The following is a 23,497-nucleotide window of genomic DNA, read 5'->3' on the forward strand; positions in this document are numbered from 1 at the left end:
ATCAAGGAGAAGGTTGTGTGGGTGTGGTCAATTTTAAGTTCATTGGAGTGTGTGGCCATCCCCTCTTCTTTTCCTTAGTTCATGGGCATGTAAAAGAATCCCTATTTACTTGGTAAGTATCCTCTTTCTCTCCAATCAAAGTTTCTTACTTGATGTTCATGATTACCACGTTTGTAATTATATTAACATTCCATACATTTACGCTGTGAAAGAGGTTAAATATATACACACTAAATCACTTTACTTGGATTGAAGTAGTCAAATCTAAATGATAGTGTAACCAAATTAAACGATAGAATTGAAAATAAATTGTTTAGATTTTGATCCAAATCTAAATGATCAAAGGTAAACGATGTGCACCAAACAATAGCCAAATCTAAATAATAGTGTGACAAATATATTACGTGTATACAAAACAATAGACAAATCTAAATGATTGTGTATCAAATATATTAACGATGTGGTTGACGAGACATTTTTTGGTATTTTCTAATGTGAGTTTGTGCACTATTTTCGAATAAATATTTTGATGCTTTATTATATTTTTGAAAAGACTATTTTTTTTATTAACTTATAAGACATAAATTTGTGTGTATATATATATATAATTAGAAATTTAGGTGGGTCGGTTAAAGTCAAGATTATAAAATTGTAGCTAAAATTCAAATCGGGGTCAAACAAACTCAACGAACAATTAAAATTAACCCAACTGAATCAAAGTTGAGTAGTTTAGATTGTGATCCAAATTGAAATCATGTGAAAGTAGAAATTATTGTGGTGGTCGCAAAAGAAATTAATAATAAAGATCAAATATAGGATTTATTAGAATAAATTGGGTAAAATTGAAGAGAAGAAATATAAAAATATAGATAACAAAATGTTATATAGCCTATGAAGGTTATAGAAACTCAGTTCCAATGAGACTCAAATTTAAGGCGGGTCAAAAAAAAAAAAAAAAAAATATTCCCATTATCTCATAAGAACATGAAAGATGAAAGAAATAAAAAGGAAAAGGAAAAAGAAAAAGAAAAAGAAAAGAAAGAGAAGGTTTAGATTAGAAGAAAGTGAGTGAAATTATGAACCTCTGATCTTGGGCACCATCTATGTAAATCCCAAAGATCTGATCCATACAAGGACGACAAAACACAGCACAAAACCCTTTGTTTTGGGCTTGCTTCGCATTTGTATTTCCCAAATCTTTACTCTCAAGTTTTTGATTCACGTAAATTAGCCAAAATAGGAAGCTGTGTTTCCAAGCCCGCTCCTTCACGGGGAGCCTCGTCGGTGGTGCAGAGGCTCTCTCAAAATCAACATCACTTACTCCAATCTCAATCTCAATCCCAACCCCAACCACCACCATCACAACCCCCCCTCGCCGCCGTATCCTTATTGGAGTCACAGAATTCCGTCAAGATGAAGAGCCTCTTCAAGCCCAAGCCAAGGACTCCTGTCGATGTTGTTCGTCAGACTCGTGATCTTCTTATCTATACAGACCGGAACCCTGATACGAAGGAGACCAAACGGGAGGAAAAGGTCTGATCCCTTTTTCCTTTTTTTTTTCCTTCTTTTTGTTACTTCTCACTTGGGATTTTTACTTTTGGGATCGTATTGATTTTTTGTGATTTGTTTGCCCTTTTTGGCTTCTGGATTTCTTTTTGATTTAGATGAGAGATTGGGATCATCTGTGAATTGTTGAATTTTTGTTTGTTTGTGGAGGGTCAAGGGGCAATCGACTTAATATTTGGTGTTCCTAGTGACAAATACACTTAGCGATGGTTTCATTTTGTTTTACTTTTAGTCTTTAGCCATTTTTTTATAAATGTATAAAATGATTGGGTCGTTTTGTTATAATGGAGTTTCTGGATTGAAGTTATCGATCGTTTTTTGTAGCTTGATTTCTTCCCTTCATTCAAGATTAAATTGTGGTTTACAGTAAAACGAAAGGTGTTTCTATTGGTGAAGCATTGTAATTACATTATTCTGGACGGATCTCATTTTGGGTTCATGGGGTGAGGAATTTTTTGGAAGTACTGCCTCGTGAAAGATAGCTTGATTTTCTGAGGGGGAAGGGTGAATGTTCTCTTGTTGTTTTCTTTTATTTTCCGAAGGTGGGTGTATCGGTTTTCATTTGTGGAAGCGGGTGGGACTGTTGGTGATTGTCTGTACGTTTCGATTGACTTTGTAAGTGATTAAGTAAGTGTTCATAAGTCCAAATAGGCCATTAGCCTTGGATTGGGGTTGGAGAATTTGATACTGCTACTAAGACTAATGACTATCCTGGGAATTCATCTCTCGTTACCTACGATTTTTCTTTTAGCAAAAAAAAAAAAAAAAAAAAAAAAAAAAAAAAATTCCGACCTTTACGTCTTTTCTTTGAACTATGGGGTCTGTATTTGATTTAGAAGGATGTATCTTTTCAAACTCTTCTCATTAAATCTCTCTTTCAGTTTGTTTGTGAATGCTTGGTTTATTGGAAATTTTATTTTTTTTGCTTCAGTTATTTTATGATATTTTTTATTCTTTCCTACTTTGACAGTTATTTAATCATCAGGATGCATCATAAATAGGAGTGTTGTCATTGAAACTTGATTCTACTTTAATGCTAAATGTCAAATTAAACTTTGTGGGATTGTTTTTCTCAATTAAAAGTTTTATGTATTAAATAAGATCAAATTTAAACTGAAGCATATTGTCACGTGGTTAGATCTGAAGCTAACCCAACGTGCGGCACTTGGCTAAATAATACGCCCACGTTAGCCAAGTAAGCCTTTTATGGGGGTTAGTGCACCAAGCACTGATGATGAATGTGCAGCGGAAGTATTTGAGATGCTTGATGGGCAAGAGAGGGTCTAGGCGGATGAGCGAGCTAGGCTTATCACTTCCTTGGAAATCCTTGGAATCCTTGGAATCCTTGGCAATACCTTGGCAAAGGATAACCCATTGTAACCCATTGTAACACGTGACAATATGCTGTCTGCTATCTAGCGTGCCATAGAACTTTGTTTTTTGTATATTTCTGGAATAGGTCTTTGTTAGTTCTAATGTATTCTGTTTGTGGTTCCTCTACAGTTCAATCACTTTGTATGTGTATAATATATTTCTTCGGAAAACAAAACATCATTTTGTTTATTTTATTCTTCAAATTTGATATTTTCTAACTGTGTCTGTCGACTCTGCATTTTTCAGCAGATGTTAGAGTTAAGTAAAAACGTTAGGGAGTTGAAATCAATACTTTATGGAAATAGTGAATCTGAACCAGTTGCAGAAGCATGTGCACAGCTGACCCAGGAGTTTTTCAGAGAGAATACGCTTCGGCTTCTCATTAAATGCCTTCCTAAATTGAACTTGGAGGTATGTGGTATGGAGACTTCTGTTTTTTTAGGCTTTCCATGCCGAAATTATCAGTTGAATTCTTTTTCTTGTTTTACTTTTGTGGTTTTTTTTTTTTATACTCTTTTGAGATTCCTCATTGATGTACTTGGAGGTGAGCTGGATGGGAGCCTAAAAGAAATAGCTTATTTAGGTTTCCATTTGAAATTACCATTTGAACATTTTGTATGTTTCATGATTGTAGTTCCTTGTTCTACCATTTTGAGTTTGCACTTGTTACTTGTTGTGACATGTGTAACATTTTGTAGACACGGAAAGATGCTACTCAAGTAGTTGCAAATCTACAGAGGCAACAGGTTCAGTCCAGATTGATTGCATCTGATTATTTGGAAGCAAACATTGATCTGATGGATACCTTAGTAGCAGGGTAACCAACTCATGATATATTTTTTTTCCTGTCATGATTCTTTATTATGGGGCGGAATGCTTGTTTTCCCTCTCTACTGCTTTTCTTGACTTATTTTTTTATCATGACTTATGCGAGAAATTTCAACTTGACAATGACTGCTGCAATTCCCGCCTATCTGCTTTTAGTTTGGTTTTATCCCAAACCCATGGCCATACCATGTAGAAAAGGCTCTCTCTCTCTCTCTCACTCTCACATGAAATGAGTTTACACAAAAGTTTATGTGAGAAGGGATTTGATCGGCTAGAATTGTATGAATATGGCAACCTTTGATTTACGCTGCCTTGCTCTATTGAGCAGAATGCCTTGGTTCAGGCGCACTCTGCAGCCCTTGTCAATATTTTGTCTTAAAACTTTGATTATTTTATTTGAATTTTTTAAATAAGAAAGCAAGTTACCTGAAAGACTATACCTTTTTAATTTTTTTTTGTCTCATCAGCCATTAAATCAGCCATTAAGTTACATGTTACAGCTTTGAGTTTTCACTGGTTTACCGGTTGTATTCAAAGAGATGCTCATAGATATGTTACAACTTGGAACTTGAAAGGGACCTTGACTTCCATTATTCTGGTGCCTAATTGAATTGGTGGATTGTTTTTTTTGTTTTTTATTTTTTGCTATACATTTATTATTCAAAAACCAAACGTGGGTACCTTGATTTTTTTTCTCCTTGCTCAGTTTGGTTTCTTCTCTTATTGTTGATGATTGTAGATATGTTTAGTTGTCTTCTCTTATGATATTCGCTCTGCAATCCAAGAAGTACATGACTATCAAGAACCCTTAAATACTTTTATTGTTTGAATGATTAGATAATTCTGTGAGAATGTTGAGATTTGTAAATATTACCTTCTCTTCCATGTTGAACAGAATCTTGAAAATATTTTTTCCCGCTCTGTCAAATAACAGCATGAATAGATGCCCTTTTTGCATCATTCATTACGAAACTTTTTGTGTATTTTCTGATGTTAGTTTACTTTTGCTCCTCTATTTTACTTTTACAGATTTCATGAAGTAATTTCTGTATTACGTATTATCTCATAGTGGTCTCTCCCTCTTTTTCTTTTTACTTTTTGTAGCTATGAAAATACAGAGATGGCTTTACACTATGGTGCCATGCTGCGGGAATGCATACGTCACCAAAGTGTTGCCAAGTAAGTTCACTTGTTACTATCGATCAATTTAAGTACTCTTCTGCCATGGCATTTTAACATTGACTTGTTTTACTATTTGTCTGTTATGGTTATGAACTGATAAATGGTCTTTGTTATCATAGAAATTGCATATGTGGGTGGTTCGTGTATAGAATTTAATATAATATCTAACACCCCCTTCACTTGTGGGCTTGAAATATCAAGAAAGACCCAACAAGTGGAAATCAAATATTAAATGGGGAGGAAATAACGTTGCAGAGGCTTGCACACATAACTTTCTTGGGCCACCTCTGATACCATCTTAAATTACCAATCAACCCAAAAGCTTAAGTTGATAGGTAAAGGCAAATTTACTATAATATCTAACAACTAATTAAAATGAAATGTGGGGTTTGTATCAGTTACCCCACGTCATAGATGATACTCGGTAGTGCAGTCTCAAATCCGCCTTTGCTCTCCAGAACCAACATGCTGTAGTTTATATAGCCTTTGGAAATTTGATCAGAAGTATGCAATATCATGATTGTTATATGTACTTGTGTACCGATCATCCTACAGTCTACTATCAATGATAATTTGTTAGAACTTAGAGGTTCTGTCATTTAAGACTTCAGAAGTACCTCTTCAAGTTTCTTCATTTTTTTGTTAATGTAATGTCAATTTATTTCTGGAAGTTTTTTTTGTTCTTTCATTTTCACATGAGCTATTAATTTGGATAGTCCATAAGTTATGACAGGTTTTCTGATTCATTGTAGGTATGTTTTGGAATCACAGCACATGAAGAAGTTTTTTGATTATATTCAACTACCAAATTTTGACATTGCTGCAGATGCTGCCGCAACCTTTAAGGTCAAAAGATTTCTCTTTTCACGCTTCCCCTTTCATCTCACTCTTGCTGCCCTTATGTCCTTTTTTCTTTTAATGTTTTTCTTATACAGAGTCCCTCCATGACAAAGATAAATAAATGGAATCGTATAATTATATATTATAAAATGAAATAAATGAATTAAAAAAGAGTAAGAGGGCAAGACTAGAGTGTGTACTCAATCGATACAAGTCAGTTGGCAATAAAAGAATTGATTCTTTATGTCAAGGAAACAGGTCATGATCAAGCTTTTCTTTTGTATTATTTATTTGTAATGCATTCTTAGGTGTGTTGCATCTCTGCGAGAAATGATGTAGTGATGCTATGTTATACTTCATTGCAGGAATTATTGACGAGGCATAAATCTACTGTAGCTGAATTTCTTTCCAAGAATTATGACTGGGTAATGTGTCTTCTTTTCGATTTTTTATTGAGACAACTGCTTTCATTGAATGTGTCTTTCTTCGTTAAAGCTTATCTGTTAGACCTCCTCCTATTAAGTTTGTATATAAAAGAAGAAATAAATCACACTCTTTACACATGTGAAATATCAGGTAGTTAGTCGGTTAGTAGTTATAACTGTAATTAGTTAGGGAGAAGCTGCTATAAATAAAGGAAGATAAACAGGAAAGGGTATGAGAAAATTCATGTAATAGTTGGCTGATGAATCTAGAGAGAAGATCAACAGAGGAAATATTGTAACCTGTACATTGAGAATATTAAAGTGAGGTTTAATACCAAAGGTGGAGTTTCATCCTTTTGGTATCAGAGCAACGATCACTGGACAAAAGATGGTACAAACGAGGAATGAAGAAAGACTCGAGCAGATTGACCAGGAGATCTCTGCAATGAAGGAGATAAGTAAAATGCCGGCGGTTGAATCAAGCTTAAACGAGATATCGAGGAACCTGGATTTGATGCGATTGCAATCGGAGAAGCAACAACAAATGCTTCTGTTAATGATGGAATCAATTACCGAGAAGACGACAAAATCCGCCACGCACAAGTCTGCGACGGCCAAAGGAAAAGAAAAGGAGACGTCTATGAGCAAATCGGCCGATACGATCCGAAACGCTAAGAAAGGCCAAATTGAGAAAAAAATCGATAACGATGAGCTTTCTACTGATCGGAGCAAGTTCAAGAAGGTAGAAATGCCGGTGTTTACTGGAGAAGACCCGGATTCATGGCTATTTCGAGCTGAAAGGTACTTCCAAATCCATAAACTTACTGAATCCGAAAAAATGTTAGTATCCACTATAAGCTTTGACGGTCCGGCGCTGAATTGGTATCGCTCACAAGAAGAAAAAGATAAATTTCTAAGCTGGGAAAATTTGAAAGAAAGGTTGTTAATCCGTTTCCGATCAAGTACAGACGAAACAATCCTGGGTAAATTCCTTCGGATCAAACAAGAGACATCTGTAGAAGAGTACCGTAATCTCTTCGATAAACTTGTCGCTCCGCTTTCAGACGTGCCAGAAAAAGTTGTCGAGAATACATTTATGAATGGGCTACTGCCTTGGGTAAGAGCGGAGGTTGCCTTTTGCCGACCTCAAGGGTTAGCCGAGATGATGCAAGTTGCGCAGTTGGTCGAGAATAGAGAGTTGATTGGAAACGATGCAAAATTGAATGGGTATTCTGACGGTAAATATAACCCTCAAGCTTCGACCACTAACAAGTCAACGACGGGGAATTCTTCCTCCGAAAACAAGGGGAACACCACATTTCCAATCCGCACGATAACCTTAAGGAATTCGAATGCTAATGAAGTTAGGAAGGAAGCAAGTTACCGACGATTACCGGATGCAGAATTTCAAGCATGGAAGGAAAAAGGACTCTGTTTTCGTTGCAATGAAAAATACTCAGCAGATCATAAGTGTAAAATGAAGGAGTTACGCGAGCTGAGGATGTTTGTCGTGGCTGGAGAAAATGAGGAGTATGAAATTGTGGAAGAAAAGGAACCAGCAGAGAAGCAATTGGCAACTTTAAGTGGTAAATGAAAACCAAAATTTTGCTGAGCTATCGATCAATTCGGTAGTGAAGGTAAGAGGGAAATTTGAATAAAGAGATAATTGTGATGATTGATTGTGGAGCAATACACAATTTTGTCTCTGAAAAGTTAGTAAAAACATTACGGTTGTCGACCAAAGAGACAGCCCACTATGGGGTTATTCTCGGGTCCGGAACAGCTATACAAGGAAAAGGAGTGTGTGAAGCAGTGAAGATCCAATTAGCCGATTGGAAGGTCAAAGAGGACTTCCTACCTTTGGAACTAGGAGGAGTGGATGTAATATTAGGGATGCAATGGCTACATTCGTTGGGGGTTACTGTTGTGGATCGGAAGAATCTTACTTTCACATTCACAAATAGCGGCAGACAGATCTGTATCAATGGTGACCCTAGTCTGACTAAAGCCCGAATTAGCCTAAAAAGTATGTACAAATCTTGGAGTGATAAGGATGAAGGCTACTTTATTGAATGTAGAGCAATAGAAGTGTTGTCCAGTGAGTTCGTTACAAGGTGAAGCAAAGTTTCCCATCGAGGAAACAGAACCGGTACAGAAAGTACTTCAACAGTATAAGGATGTGTTTGATTGGCCGGAAACGCTACCGCCGAAAAGAGAGATTGAGCATCAGATTTGTCCTAAAGAAAGGACTGACCCAATTAATGTGAGACCATATAGATACGGTTTCCATCAAAAGGCTGAAATGGAGAAATTAGTGGAAGAAATGCTAGCCTCGGGAGTAATACGACCAAGCAAAAGCCTTTATTCCAGCCCGATATCACTTGTCAAGAAAAAAGATGGAAGCTGGAGGTTTTGCGTGGACTACCGGGCAGTCAATAATGCAACTATTTCGGATAAGTTTCCAATTCCGGTGGTGGAAGAATTGTTTGATGAGCTGAATGGGGCCAACTTGTTCTCAAAAATTGATCTCAAATCCGGATATCATCAAATAAGGATGGAGGAGAAAGACATTCCGAAAACAACCTTCCGAATGCATGAAGGACATTACGAGTTTCTTGTCATGTCCTTTGGGTTGACTAATGCTCCGGCGACCTTTTAAGCCTTGATGAATAATATCTTCAAGCCGTATCTACGGAAGTTTGTTCTAGTATTCTTAGACGACATTTTGATCTATAGCAAGAATGAGGAAGAGCATAGGAGTCATTTGGGAATAGTTCTTTCGGCCTTGAGAGAACATTCGTTATATGCCAATAAAAAGAAGTGCTGTTTTGCCCAATCAAGAGTTGAATATTTGGGGCATATAGTATCAGGAAGAGGTGTCGAGGTGGACCCAGAGAAAATTCGTGCAATTGCTGACTGGCCGATACCGAAAACTGTTAGAGAAGTCCGCGGGTTTCTTGGCCTAATCGGGTATTATCGGCGATTTGTGCTGTGCAGCACTACGGGTCTATAGCCGCACCACTAACACAACTACTAAAGAGGGGGGGGGGGGTCATGTGGAACAAGGGAGCTGAAGAAGCTTTTGGAAAGCTAAAGGAGGCGATGATATCATTACCAGTATTAGCCCTTCCCAACTTTAATCAACCATTTGAGATCGAAACAGATGCTTCGGGTTTGGGAGTGGTTGCAGGGTTGACACAATTGAACCGACCGATTGCATTTTATAGCCATATGCTAGCCATGCGTGATAGGGCGAAACCGGTTTACGAAAGAGAATTGATGGCTGTGGTATTAGCGGTCCAACGTTGGCGACCATATTTGTTGAGAACCAAATTTATACTCAAAACTGACCAGAAGTCACTCAAATTCTTGTTAGAACAAAGAACCATTCAACCTCAATATCAGAAATGAGTGGCTAAACTCCTCGGGTATTTGTTTGAAGTCATCTATAAACCTGGTTTGGAGAACAAGGCAGCCGATGCCCTATCAAGAAAGCCAGCAGAGATATTGCATTTTAGCATATCAGCTCCCATTTTAGTAGATCTTAACACTATTAAAGGGGAGGTTGAAAAAGATGAGCTGCTGCAAAAGGTGCTCACTGACGAAAAGGCAGGAGACAGTCAGCAACAAGCTAAATTTTCGCAGAAAAATGGCTTGTGGCACTATAAGAACCGATTAGTTTTTTCTAAATCTTCAACATTAATTTCCGCCATGTTATCCACCTATCATGACTCAGTAGTGGGGGGACACTTAGGATTTTTGCGTACTTACAAAAGGTTAGCAAGCGAATTATATTGGCCGGGTATGAAGGCGGATGTCAAGAAACATTGCGAAGAATGTATAGTTTGTCAGCGAAATAAGACCTTGGCTTTGTCTCCGGCTGGACTATTAACTCCTTTAGAAATTCTGCAGCAAGTGTGGAGTGACATTTCGATGGATTTTATTGATGCGTTACCAAAGGCGAAAGGGTTTGAAGTGGTGTTCGTAGTGGTTGATCGACTGAGTAAGTATAGCCATTTTATACCCCACTTAAACATCCTTATACAGCCAAGTCAGTTGCGGATGTGTTTGTAAAAGAAGTAGTTCGACTACATGGATTTCCTTCGTCCATTGTATCTGATCGTGACAAGTTTTCCTTAGTAACTTTTGGAAGGAAATGTTCCGTTTAGCTGGCACGAAGTTGAATTGGAGTACAGCTTACCACCCACAGTCTGATGGACAAACCGAAGTAGTCAACCGAGGGCTGGAAACTTATCTCCGTTGTTTCTGTAATGAGCGACCAAAAGAGTGGGTGTCATGGCTACCATGGGCGGAATATTGGTACAACACCACTTTTAATCGGGCACTGGGTACTTCACCTTTCCATGTGTTATATGGCAGAAAACCCCCATCGTTGTTATCATATGGGGATGGCGCCACTACGAATTCAATGTTAGCTGACCAGTTAAGTGAAAGAGATACGGTTTTGAGGAGCAATTGTTATTGGCACAACAACAAATGAAGCAATATGCCGATAAGAAGCAAAGGCATGTGGAATTTAATGTGGGGGACTGGGTATTGTTAAAGATTAGGCCTTATCGACAACTTTCGTTACGAAAGAAACAAAATCAAAAATTATCCCCCAAGTATTTTGGGTCGTATGAGATTCAGAAGAAGGTGGGAACAGTAGCATATAAGTTAGATTTACTGGCGGCTTTTGTGATCCATCCAGTTTTTCATGTATCACAACTAAAGAAGTTTGTTGGGGATCGCACGGGTGTCCAACCGACTCTTTAGTTTATCAATGAGAATTTGGAATGACAAGCGCACCCAGAGAAAGCGTTACAGTATCAAAAGAATAGTGCTGGTGTTTGGGAGGTTCTAATCCGCTGGAAAAACTTACCTGAACATGAGGCTTCGTGGGAATTTTATGATGAAACACAGCGGCTGTACCCCACCTTTCACCTTGAGGACAAGGTGAATTTAGAAGGGGAGGGTAATGTTAGACCTCCTCCTCCTATTAAGTTTGTATATAAAAGAAGAAATAAATCACTCTTTACACACCTGAAATATCAGGTAGTTAGTCGGTTAGTAGTTATAACTGTAATTAGTTAGAGAGAAGCTGCTATAAATAAAGGAAGATAAACAGGAAAGGGTATGAGAAAATTCATGTAATATGAGAAAATTCATGTAATGGTTGGCTGTTGAATCTAGAGAGAAGATCAACAGAGGAAATATTGTAACCTGTACATTGAGAATATTAAAGTGAGGTTTAATACGAAAGGTGGAGTTTCATCATTATCATACATCACTCTTCTGCTCCGTCATACTTTTTCCATGTATGGTCGTTTACTGGGTTGAGGTTTGAAATCTATATAGTTTTTCTTCACTGCATTTTTTTGGTCATGGGTATCCATTGCTGTTTAATTCTTCTCTAGAATTTGGCCCTCGGTTATGTCATCTTTTGCTTTAGTATATTCTGGATGTTTGTGCTTTCTTTCTCTATAAGCAACAGTTCCCACATCCTATACATCGGATGCCACTGGTGTTTAATATTTTTCCGGCATGTTTTTTTCACTGGTTCAGTTTTTCGCGGAGTACAATTCCAAGTTACTGGAGTCAACTAATTACATTACAAGACGGCAGGCAGTGAAGGTATGGTTACTTTGAACTCTAAAATCCTTCCGACTGCAACACTGATATTGAAATGGGGATATTTATGAAAGAAATATATATATTTTTTATATATATATAAAATATACATATATATATGTATCTGTAAGCAAGCAATTAATTGAGTTTAATGCCACTCGTTATAATACTTCTTTCAATTTGTTAAAACTATTGCCTTTTTTCGTGCTCTCTCTTGCATATCTGCCCTATGCTTGATCATCCCGTCCCCAGCTCAACATGGTTTTCCCATTGGTGATGTGTATCATTTTGGATTTATTTTAGTCTATACTTTAGAAAACCTATATGTAAGTCCTTCGACGCAGTTATCATGTACGTAATAGACCGACCACAATTTTAATTTTGAAGCTACACATTTCATAATTTTCAGCATCTATCAACTTTCATGTGAAGGTTGTGTTTTACCATTTCTATCTTTGTTGAACTACGTGCAACCGTTATAACCCTAGTTTTTTCTCAATTAAATTTGTACATTTGTTCAGCTGTTGGGAGATATACTTCTGGATAGGTCAAATTCAGCTGTGATGACACGCTATGTGAGTTCTAGGGAAAATTTGAGAATCCTCATGAATCTTCTCAGGGTAAGATCTTAGTCATAGACTGTTCTAAAACGGATTTTTTAATGACACATTGGAAATGTGCTTATTATGTTCTTAAATTCCATGTTTGCAGGAATCGAGCAAGAGCATACAGCTAGAAGCATTTCATGTTTTTAAGGTAATGCTCTCATCTTGGTATCTGAAAATTAAGCATATGGTGATTTGGGGGGTCTTTTCATTTGAATCGTGTTTAAATCAACAGCTTTTCGTTGCAAATCAAAACAAGCCTGCCGACATAGTTGGCATTCTCGTCGCAAACCGAAGCAAGCTTCTAAGGCTGTTTGCTGATTTCAAAACTGATAAAGGTACAACAAAATCTTTGCATCAGTTCCATTAATTATCTTGGCTTTCTTCTTTCTTCTACATTTCTAGTTTGGTTTTATCACAGAGGATGAACAGTTCGAGGCTGACAAAGCTCATGTTGTTAGAGAAATTGCTGCCCTTGAACCCAAAGGACCATGAATTCTTATATGAATAGTGTTGTATTTTTTTGTATTCTCCACTTTATCTGTCCAATTTGGATGTCAATTATATAGCTCAGTCAGCTCTCCAGATAATGGCTTTGATTAAATGCTTTATAACGCTAATAATGGGCTTTTTTTTTTCAAATATATATATATATATTTGCCTTTTCCATGTATTCTAATGGTTTCAGCATGTATATTAAAGACACTTGGTTGTGCACGGTATATAAATAAAGTTTTATTGTTTTAGATGCCAACTTCGTTCGAGCATGCCATATGCTTTGCCGAAATTCGTACTTATGTTTCAAAATCAAATACTCTTCAATTAAACTTTCAAGACAAAATTACTCTTTTATTATTTTCTTTGTTTAAATTAAGTATGATATTTGGAAGATTCATCAATGTCTTTGATTTTTGTTTTACCTGTTACTAAGTTGGGAGAGTTTCCATTATTTAACATTAATTAATTAAATTTTTTAATTGAATTATTTAGGTCTCGTTTGGTAGTCATTTTGTTTTGTTTTGTTTTTTAAATTAAGTCTTTAAGGGTTACTTTTACTTCTAACTTACTTTTTTTTTGTTATCACATTCTACCTACGATTTTAAAAATAAAGTCAAAATTTGATAACCATAAAAAGTAACTTTCAAAAAGTTGTTCTTGTTTTTGAGATTTGGTTAAAGATTTATTCATTGTATATAACAAAAATGCAAGCTATTGTTAGACATAGAAAGGAAATTGACTTAATTTAAAAAAAAAAAATAAAAAAAATGTCTCTAAATGAAACCTAACTTTTTTTTTTTAATATTTATCTATGGCTACTCTACTAAAGACTACTAACTGTATTTTGATGAGTGGTAGAATATTTACGTATCCAACGGTTTAACTATTAAAAGTAAATCGACCTTTCATAGGTGTTTATAATTACATTGAGGTCAAATTACCATATTATTTTTATAATTAACTCCTATTAAGTACAATTGATTTTCTAATGAACTAAATTCCATTCGGGTCAATGAGAGGGAGGGTCAAGATCTAGAGTTAGCACTTAAGGGTGTCATCTACTTTTTCTAAAGGTGGGAAGAAGCGAATTTTATCTTATGTAGTTACGTTTTTAATTCTTTTTTGTCCTCAAAATAGTAGATATATTAAGAGGCAACTCGAGTTATCAAAGAACAATCCTTTATAGGTAGGAGTCTATAACTAATTCATAATGAGATTGAGTTATATATGAACATAATAAAAATCTTATAATCAATATTTTCGGTTAGCCTTTTTCCAAAGAGATTAAATATTTTAGTGGTCCAATCTTATACTAACCCATTATATAGGATACTCTCACTCATATGTTTTTACATTATCGATTTGGATCAAATTGTTAGTAATGTTTAAAAAGTGGGTAGCATCCATAATATTACTAGGATAAGGTACCAAACCTTATTCGTGTATAAGAAACTTTTAAGGTTATTACTTGAACAAGATTCACTCGTATGTCAATAAAATACAGTTACATTAAATAACCTTAGATTTTAGTTTATTAGATTGCATTGCACAAATCTAAGTTAGAAATAAATAACACCTTATTTATGTAAATAAATGAGTTCTTAATTGATTATTTGAGATATTTTTTTGCTACGTTAAGTTGAGGTCTCTTAAGCTCAAGGTTGGAGCTTTGCGTTGAGACTGTTAAAAGAACCTGTTCCGTTTACTAGGTGTTCAACGTCTATCACGCGGTGTTATACGCGTTGAGTGTCTTGGCAGCACACCTCCATTTAGTCGTATAAAGTAATTTTTGGGACGGGACGTGACATAAATAGTGAGACCTTAACCTCTACTACCTTGAAAGGGATTTTGTTTATAGTTAGATCATAAATAAATTACTTATTAGAGGATCAGTAATAGTTAAGAAGCAAGAGGTACTTATAGGGACAAAACTATAATTTGACTAAGATGTAACTATAAACAATCACTGAATGATTGAATTACATGACATGGTTAAATCAACAAATATATAAATATTCCACACTTCGATTAAAACTTAATTAATTAATTAATCTCGTATCATTAGAGCTTATATCGTAGGTCTATTAGTCCATTAGATCCCTTTGCTCACTCACAACGGTTTATAAACACAAATTTTTGAAAGAATTTGAAGTGTTTAGATTAATTAAGGAATTTTTTTGTAATTGTATATGACACAATTAGTATAATATATATCGATGCATTATAATATAAAGTTAGTTTTTGAATTAGATTCAAATATAAAATTTAGCAAAAATTGCAAAAACCATATTTAAAGTACTGATAGTTGCAATTATACCCTTAAACTTTCAAATTAAGAAAAAAATAAGTTTGAGAACTTATTTATGTGTTAAAATTGGATCAAGTCAGACTTTCAAACTTACATGAATTTATAAATTGTAACATTTAGATAAGTTTGAGGGTTCAATTTTATCATTTACGTATCGAATTTCTACGGTTATTGTAAGTTTGAGGGTCTAATTTTAACGCTTGTGGAAGTTTAGAAGTTCAATTTTTAGTCTTGAAAGTTGAAGGGTATGACCTACCCAAATTTTATAATATGAAAGTATTAATATTTAAATAAGATTTAAATATTAAATTAATATTAATAGATCAATTCATATTAGTACTATAAATTAAAATCAACGTGAATGGTCTTCATATTAAAACCATATATTATAAAAAATGTATATTAGAACATAATTTACATCCATACATTGCATTAAATAAGTTTTAATGTATGGTTTAGTTAAATTAGATTTAATTAAATATATATTAATTTTATTTAATTGGGGTGGAGGGGAGTGGGTAGTCGAGATGAGGGTAGTTAAACTCTGGTCACCCGCCTCTTAGAAAATCAGTTATGACCGGTAGAGAAGTCTTATCTCACTACCTATTGTTTTTTTACGTGAAACACAAGAGATTTTGAGCACTCCCTCTCTCCCAAAAACTCTCCAACAAATATCAACACAGAAGAGTTCTTTGTGAGTTATTCCTTTCTTCTCTTTCTTCTCTACTAAAAGGATCCTACTACCCTTCTTGGTTCCAAGAGAATAGCAAAGAAGACCAAGTGGTGATGTCTTAGTTCATTAATTTGCTCGTGTTGAGCATCTATGTCAACCCGGCTCGTTCCAGATTATCTCTCTAACTATATCCTCTTTGAAAATGTTTCTTTCAAAAGTAAGATTGGAAAAACATGTTTTTAGAAAATTTTGTAAAAATTTCGAGAGAATCTCTCCCAAAAAATTGACTAACTACTCCTAAAAAAAAAGGAGAAAATTACACACTTTTATGCTATACAAACTCAAAATAACACTGAGTGTGTCTCACTACACACTCATCAAGATAATCCCAAGTCTCAATCAAAGTCTCAATACAATTTTAGAAATAGTTATAAACAATTACACCCAACGATAGTTTCCTCAAAAGTACTTCTTAACATAACTATCATCACTTATAAACTATCCTCATGATGCCTACAAAACATATGTATATACATACAGAAGCTAAGGGGTTCACAATAAGTGATGAGACACTCAATGAGTGATTGAAACTTGATTGCTACTTCGGGGAAAAAAAACATTGAAAACATGAGTTAATACCCAGTAACTGGTAAGTTTAAATAAAAATATGAGATTTCACTCACACTTCCAATAAGAAATATGTAAACATGCTTTAATAGTAAAGACATGATTAAAGTTTCTTAAATGTATGAATGAAAAGTTACAAACCTATTTCAAATCTTCTCAAACCTGTCCATATCCAAAACGAAACAATAAATTATGGTGAATATATGGTCGAGAATAGCTCACACATGTTCAAGTAAACGATGAAACATATGGTCATATTGAACTCACATATATATTTATCATCCAGTCTGTACCACGCGCATATCAACCATAACAGAATGTACAAAATACAAGGCGGTTGAGAATAACTCTCACATGATCCATATTCTCAACGAACAATATACAGCCAAACTGAGCTAAAAAATATTCAATCATTGCCATAGTGGCAACTTGAACACCATATTCACGTCCTCAATACCCATGCTCCTATGTGCACATAGAGCCACCATTCATGGGTTAATTTAGCAATGAAGCCAAAATCACAATCTCCATCCATGTCGTCACCTAAGCTCATGTTCTCGAATCTTTGGTCACGACCTCGTTCAACCCCAAAATCCCTCGACAACTATAGGTGGTACTATAGAAACACATTCACTATTCTTTAGGGAAATTAACCTCTCGTTTCTCATAAACATCATATAGTCATGTCTTAAGACCAAGTAAAATAAGAAACACAAATTAAAAAAACTTGAACCATAGACATTCGAAAAAACATCAGATAGTCATGTCTTAAGACTAAATAAAATCAAAAACACATATTAAAAAATTTAAGCCATAGACATTTATAAAATCATAGAAAGTAAACGTATGGATCAAACGTAAATAAAAATATAGTCCTAAAGAAGTTTATTACAAAGTATTTACCAAGTCATATCGTATAGTAACATATGTATAGATTTTATATGAAAAACTTAAAAGCAAAACACTCATCGTTAATAGTTTGATCCCTCAAGATTATAAGCTTCCCAACTTCAATTTGACCTGAAAATAATGATTGGGGTTACTAAGTTATCTTCACTTGGAAAGATGACACAACAATCTCCGAAACACTTCATTATGTCAACTCAGACTATTTCACTACAAGAGAGGGGAAGATTCCTAAAGCAGCATTACGTCGGAAGAAGCTAAAACGACATCGGGATCCCTATTCCTGACGTCCTTCACTACATCGGGAAGCACGTCGGGAGATGAATTCCCGACGCCTGACCAACACGGCGTCGAGAATACCTCTCTCGACGTCGTTTATGTCGACACAAAAAGAGGTGTCAGGATTCTTTTTCGGCCGACGCAGTATACCACGTTGGGAATAACTTTTTGCCGATCCAGTGACAGCGTCGACAATAAACGGCGTTGGAAATACCAATAGACCTCTCCCGACGTGTCTCGTCCTATTCCCGACGTTGCACTGCGTCGGGAATACCTTTTTTATATGTATATATATAATTTAAATTTTTTCTAAAATATTTTTGCTTAATGTGTTCTCTATTTGTATGAAATAATGACACTCGTTTTAGATTAATTAAAGCAAATTCAATATAAATTAATAAATTACGGAATATTCATAATTCAGAAAACATAATAGCATAATAATAAAAAAAAATTTAGTATTTATAATACAAAAAAACGCAAACAGTCATACGTCTCCTAATAAGGGTAGTACGCGCCATTTTACATCGCATGTCCTACAATGATACAAAAGTAACTAAGTTTAGTATACATATCCATATCATAACTTACATACTATCATTGCAAAAACTTAAGAATAATGGGAACAAACATACGTACCACAAAGCTAAGGATCATGTGGTGGCCCTTGTTGTGCCCGAGTCATGTCCTATATCAGCTTTCGCATTTGTTCCATTTCTGAAGCTAACACCTGGTAATTTTTATCTTGCAATCAATTTGTTCCAAAGCTTGATCAAGTTTAGCTTGTATTTGAATCTCTCTTTCTGTGGCCGATTGAGAACATGACGTCGTGGAACTGCTCGCACTCATCGTCTTGTGGGCCTTCGACTTGGGTCCCCAACCAAGACCTTTTGAGTAGCCTGATCGTCTACCCAATACCTGATCGCATATCTCATCCTCAGAGAGTGGTTAACTACTCTCTGCGGTAGGTTGGGACTGGAGTTCCAACATTTGGTTCTACAACAAATTTTAAAACTAAGTTAGGTAACACAAAAATATATAATGAAAAAGGATAATTAATAAGGGCATAAGAGTTCGTTCGATAATTTAGATGCGTAAGCTGTGCGGCCTGTGATACGAATGTCCCAGCTTGAACGTGTGTTTCCCGAAATAACTCCACACGGTCGACTGAATCTCCTTTTTTCTCAACGAGCTCGTGCTGTCGTTGTAGAAACGACTTTGACCTACTACTATGATTGTAAGAATGCTTTTGTCTAGCAGCCTTGTTCGTCCGTGATTGCTCCTGCATGAAAAAAAATATTATTATTTATTTTTTATACATATTAAAAGTTGAAATCATAATTAAGCATGAAAAATTAAATACTTGGAATGCACGGCTCATGTAGTGGTCGCAGAAGAAGTGCCAATCCTCATGACGTCTAACTAATACGTTTGGTGGGTTGGCACGAGCCTCCTCAGAGTCGCTGTACTTTTTGAAGTGTTTATTACAGTCGCCCTGAAACTTCTTAAAGGTGGTGAGCATCTGATGCTCAACAAACCTATTCATTGCTTGATCATTGAAATCAAGCACAAAAAACCGCTACACGTTACAAAAACAACACATTAGATTGGTTAACTTAGATATATTTTAATTGAAATCATAAATATGTAGTTGACTTAATTACCTGGAGGTTGTCCTTGACGATCTCAATATATTATCTGCCAACGTCCGCCCACTTAAGGTAGCGGACGAAAAATATCTTTTGCACGCATACGCCTATTGCCTGGCTGAAGTGAACGATGTGTGGGGAAATAGGCTTCTCCACTCCGGGGGCAATCGTCATCAGAATGCACCCATTGACAGCAACGTCGTGCTCCAACTTTAAGAGTCAAAACTGCGCATGTCTCCTAGGAGTCGGAGTCGCAGGTGGTTGAGAAGACGACCCTACTCAATAAATTATGTTAGAGAAAAAAAATATGAAATAATCCTAAGTTAAAATGAAAGAAATTCTTAGACCCACCCACATTGTCACCCACGAACGACGACCCTCCCGTAAGATTATCTAAATCGTCCTCAAACTCGAGGAACATATAGCGTCCGTCTCCAGAAAATTATTACGTCCGTATGACATAATGCCTGTGAACACAGAAAACAAACATTAGATAAGCAAATATGAACACATAGCTACAATCAAATATATAAAATACATAAATATGTGGGTACGTGGGTTGTCACTATAATTCGTCGCCGTCACTTGCATGTGACAAATGTTCATCCACATCGTTGATGAAGTTGTCAGTGACATGACGTACAACCGATCTTTCAATGATTGTGGGATCAACGTTAGTCCTGATAGAGTGTCGTCCTCGATGTGGTCATCCACTCGGTGGCTTATAACGATTTCTAGTACATTAATGTGGTCGTTCTCAACATCCTCTACTTCTGGCACGTCCCATACACGCTTATTTTGGACGACTTGCACAACTTTCCAATAGCTACCATTTTTTGAGTTATCTACGTAAAAACCTTGATGTGCTTGAGTCACAAAAATTACAGATTCCTCCGCATACAAAAAATGGGACGTGTTAACAGATTTGTATCCTAGTTCAACGTGTGTTCTTTCACTTTTGTTTAGGTCGGTGTCATACCACCGATACTTAAATAGCCATATATTTCTTTCCAAAGGATATTGTACGTGCAACACTTCTTCCGGAACACAATAGAAATTATTGTCGCCACTTCCACTTGCATCACTTTCACCAATGACCATTACTATATTATTTTGAGTAGTACGTCGGGAATCAAGCTCAGACGTGTGAAATCTCAGATCACCCACAATGCATCCATTGTAACAACAAATGTCAAATGATGGTCCCATCGCAAGTGAGAAAAAATCGTCAGATAGATTTGAAGACTCACGCAATTCTAACACTTGAAATGAATGTCACAACGATTATAGACATCTCAAATGTTTCCTAATGGGGATGAAGATGCGTTTAATTTCTGTAAGAACAATGTATAACAAATATTTAATATTTACAAAGATGAGGCATGCTTACTTGCGATATTTCGATATTTCGTCTACATTGTTCAGTATATACCAATGGAAGAGCCGTTTCTCTTCTTGTGATATAGCACGAACACTTGACGCACCTAAGGGTCGTACTTTCTGCTTGAAAATTTCAAAGTCACCAATTACTTCATCCTCTACAATAATATCATCATTTCGCTCATCTCTTGTGGATCGAGTTTCTATACCACTTAGGTAACGTGAACAAAATGTGCTTGATTCATTCAAGACATACACTTCTGCATTTGACCCCTTAGGACGCGCTTTGTTCTTAACATATTGTTTTATCATGCATAGACTTCTTTCAATCGGATACATCCAATTGTAAGAAACCGGACCAGTAATCTTCGTTTCATATGGTAAGTGAACGACAAGGTGTACCATAATGCTGAAGAAGGTAGGTGGAAATATTCTTTCCAACTTACAAAGTATAATTATGATGTCTGCTTGTAATCTGTCCAAATCACTTACTCTTATCATTCTGGCGCACAAGTCACGAAAAAAATTACATAATCCAGTAATAGCAGTGTATACGTTTTTTGGTAAGAATGCTTGAATACCAATAGGTAGCAGTTGATGTAATAAAACATGGCAATCATGCATTTTGAGTCCTGATATTTTTTCCATGTACATATCTTGATATATTGAAAACAAATCCATCGGAAAACTTACTGTATGAGGTACTCATTTGACCAAATGGGTCAAAACCATCTGAAGCCAATCCCAAACGCACCTTCCATGGATTAGAAGCAAAATCAGAAAATTCAGAATCAAAGTGCTTTCACCCCTCTGCATCAGTTGGATGTCTCAACACATCATCTGTTTCAACACGTTTATCCCTATGCCATCTCATGTCAGCAAACCACTCTTACGATACAAACAAGTGTTGTAATCTCAGAACCAAAGGAAAATGGCGCAATACCTTATGCAAAAAAATTTTCCTCTATTATGATGAACCTTGTACCTAGCCTCGCCACATGTAAGACAATATTGCAAATCAGCAAACTCTTTCCAATACAATACACAGTCATACTTGCACACGTGAATAGTCTCGTATCCCAAGCCTAAGTCACAAAGTTTTCTGTTTGCTTCATAAAATGAACTAGGGATAATAGTACTACACATTGAAAACGCTGCTCTTAAGAGTTCTAACAACATGTCGAACGACTTGTTACTCCAACCATTTAGAATTTTCACATGCATCAACTTAACCAAAAAATTCAACGACGAAAATTCAGAACAACCGGGGTAGAACTCATTGCGTGCTTCATTCAATAAGTCCTGAAATATATTGTTTGTTCTATCTTCATCTATATCTACCCCAACATTCATTGGCATTTCATCTTTCAAACGATGTTCCTCTCATTTCTCTTTCTGTTCAATCGGGGCTTGTATCATTTAGCATACCAAACATATCATATTCTTCATTAAATTACCTACTACTAGTTCCTTCATCAAAAGGATTATTACTACTAGTTCCTTCCTCGAAGTTTTCTGTACCTCTAAAGCTTAATGACTCTCCATGATACACCAATTCTGTGTAGTAGGAGGATATTCTAATAGTCAATAGATGTCGTTCTACACCCTCTAATGAGCTCCAATTTAGATTCAAACATCTCTTTTATGGACACGTTAATCGTCCGTAAGCATCAACGTGAAATTTGGCAAATTCTAAAAATTGGGGCACTCCCTGTCTATACTCAAGGGAGAACTTATTTCTAATTTTCATCCAACCCTTGTCCATCATTTAAGTCTCTAAAACAAAAATAGGTTTGATTAGAAACATATCTCTCTCCCTCTCTCACATCCATAACTGACTCTCATGAATTCAAACTACAGAGGCTACCATAACTGCAGGATAGTCAACACAACGTAATTATTAATAAAAAAAAATATTGAATCTTCACATCCTACCCACTCCTTCCAACAATGCTACGCCTTAACAAGCTATCCTACTACCATACCCCTTGAAACCATCCCAAATATAAACAAATTCAACACAAAAAAAAGTTTACCATAACTGCAGGATAACTATCCTAAATAGAAACAAATCAAAACAAAAAAGGCTACCATAACTACAGAATAGTCATCCCAAATCAATAACAAAGTTATTCAACACAAACAGGCTACAATTCAAACATATAACACCCCCCCTCCCTTTCAAATTTCAATTCAAACATAACCCCCTCCATTTCAAATTTCAATTCATATAACACCCTCCCCCCTCCCCAATTCAAATTTCAATTCAAACAAATACCTAAAAAATCGTAAAACAAATTTGAATTCAACAAATTTCAATTCAATTTAATTCAATTTTAAAAAAAAAAACCTTAAAACAAATTTCAATTCAATTCAACAAATTCAACACACATTCAATATAGAAATACAACATACATATAATACCTAAAACAATTTTTTCAAAAAAAACCCTAAACCTAAAAATTTTAGATTTTAAACTTACAGATATACACTGTGGTAGACGGCGGCAAGGACTGATGGCGGCGAGGGTAACGACGATTGGGCTCGGCGACAGGGTACACGGCGGTCGTCTCTCCCTTTCTTCTTTTCTCCTTCGTTCTTTTGGTTCTGTGATTCACAGAAGTGAAATGAATTTAAAGCGGATCTCCTGACGCATAAAAAAAACGTCGGGAGATCCCACTTATGGCGTCGGAATTGAGGACCTTTCCCGATGCACCATGATGGCA

The 23,497-nt window shown here is 35.8% G+C and overlaps 1 protein-coding gene across 2 annotated transcripts; it reads left to right on the forward strand.

Moving 5' to 3' along the window:
- The first annotated feature begins 921 nt into the window (after positions 1 to 921).
- LOC103501725 (putative MO25-like protein At5g47540) lies at positions 922 to 13,205 on the forward strand. Of its 2 annotated transcripts, none has more exons than XM_008465398.3 (11): positions 922 to 1,533; positions 3,187 to 3,351; positions 3,639 to 3,757; positions 4,873 to 4,947; positions 5,703 to 5,796; positions 6,156 to 6,215; positions 11,781 to 11,849; positions 12,368 to 12,466; positions 12,558 to 12,602; positions 12,687 to 12,789; positions 12,873 to 13,205. In XM_008465398.3, the coding sequence occupies exons 1-11, from the start codon at positions 1,414 to 1,416 to the stop codon at positions 12,944 to 12,946; spliced, it is 1,023 nt and encodes a 340-aa protein (XP_008463620.1). In that variant the 5' UTR covers positions 922 to 1,413; the 3' UTR covers positions 12,947 to 13,205. The 2 variants fall into 2 exon arrangements, with proteins under 2 accessions (XP_008463620.1, XP_008463622.1); XM_008465400.3 differs by having other exon boundaries at positions 3,190 to 3,351.
- The last annotated feature ends 10,292 nt before the right edge of the window (positions 13,206 to 23,497 follow it).

The sequence above is a fragment of the Cucumis melo genome, chromosome 12 (genome assembly GCF_025177605.1).
Source record: "Cucumis melo cultivar AY chromosome 12, USDA_Cmelo_AY_1.0, whole genome shotgun sequence".
Classification (NCBI taxonomy): Eukaryota; Viridiplantae; Streptophyta; class Magnoliopsida; order Cucurbitales; family Cucurbitaceae; genus Cucumis; species Cucumis melo.

Bases quoted from the DNA above. Each gene is read 5' to 3' on its own strand.
- LOC103501725 (XM_008465398.3), top strand. From the start codon at position 1,414: ATGAAGAGCCTCTTCAAGCCCAAGCCAAGGACTCCTGTCGATGTTGTT. The intron at 1,534-3,186 runs GTCTGATCCCTT...TGCATTTTTCAG, and splicing joins AGACCAAACGGGAGGAAAAG to CAGATGTTAGAGTTAAGTAA. The intron at 3,758-4,872 runs GTAACCAACTCA...TACTTTTTGTAG, and splicing joins ATGGATACCTTAGTAGCAGG to CTATGAAAATACAGAGATGG.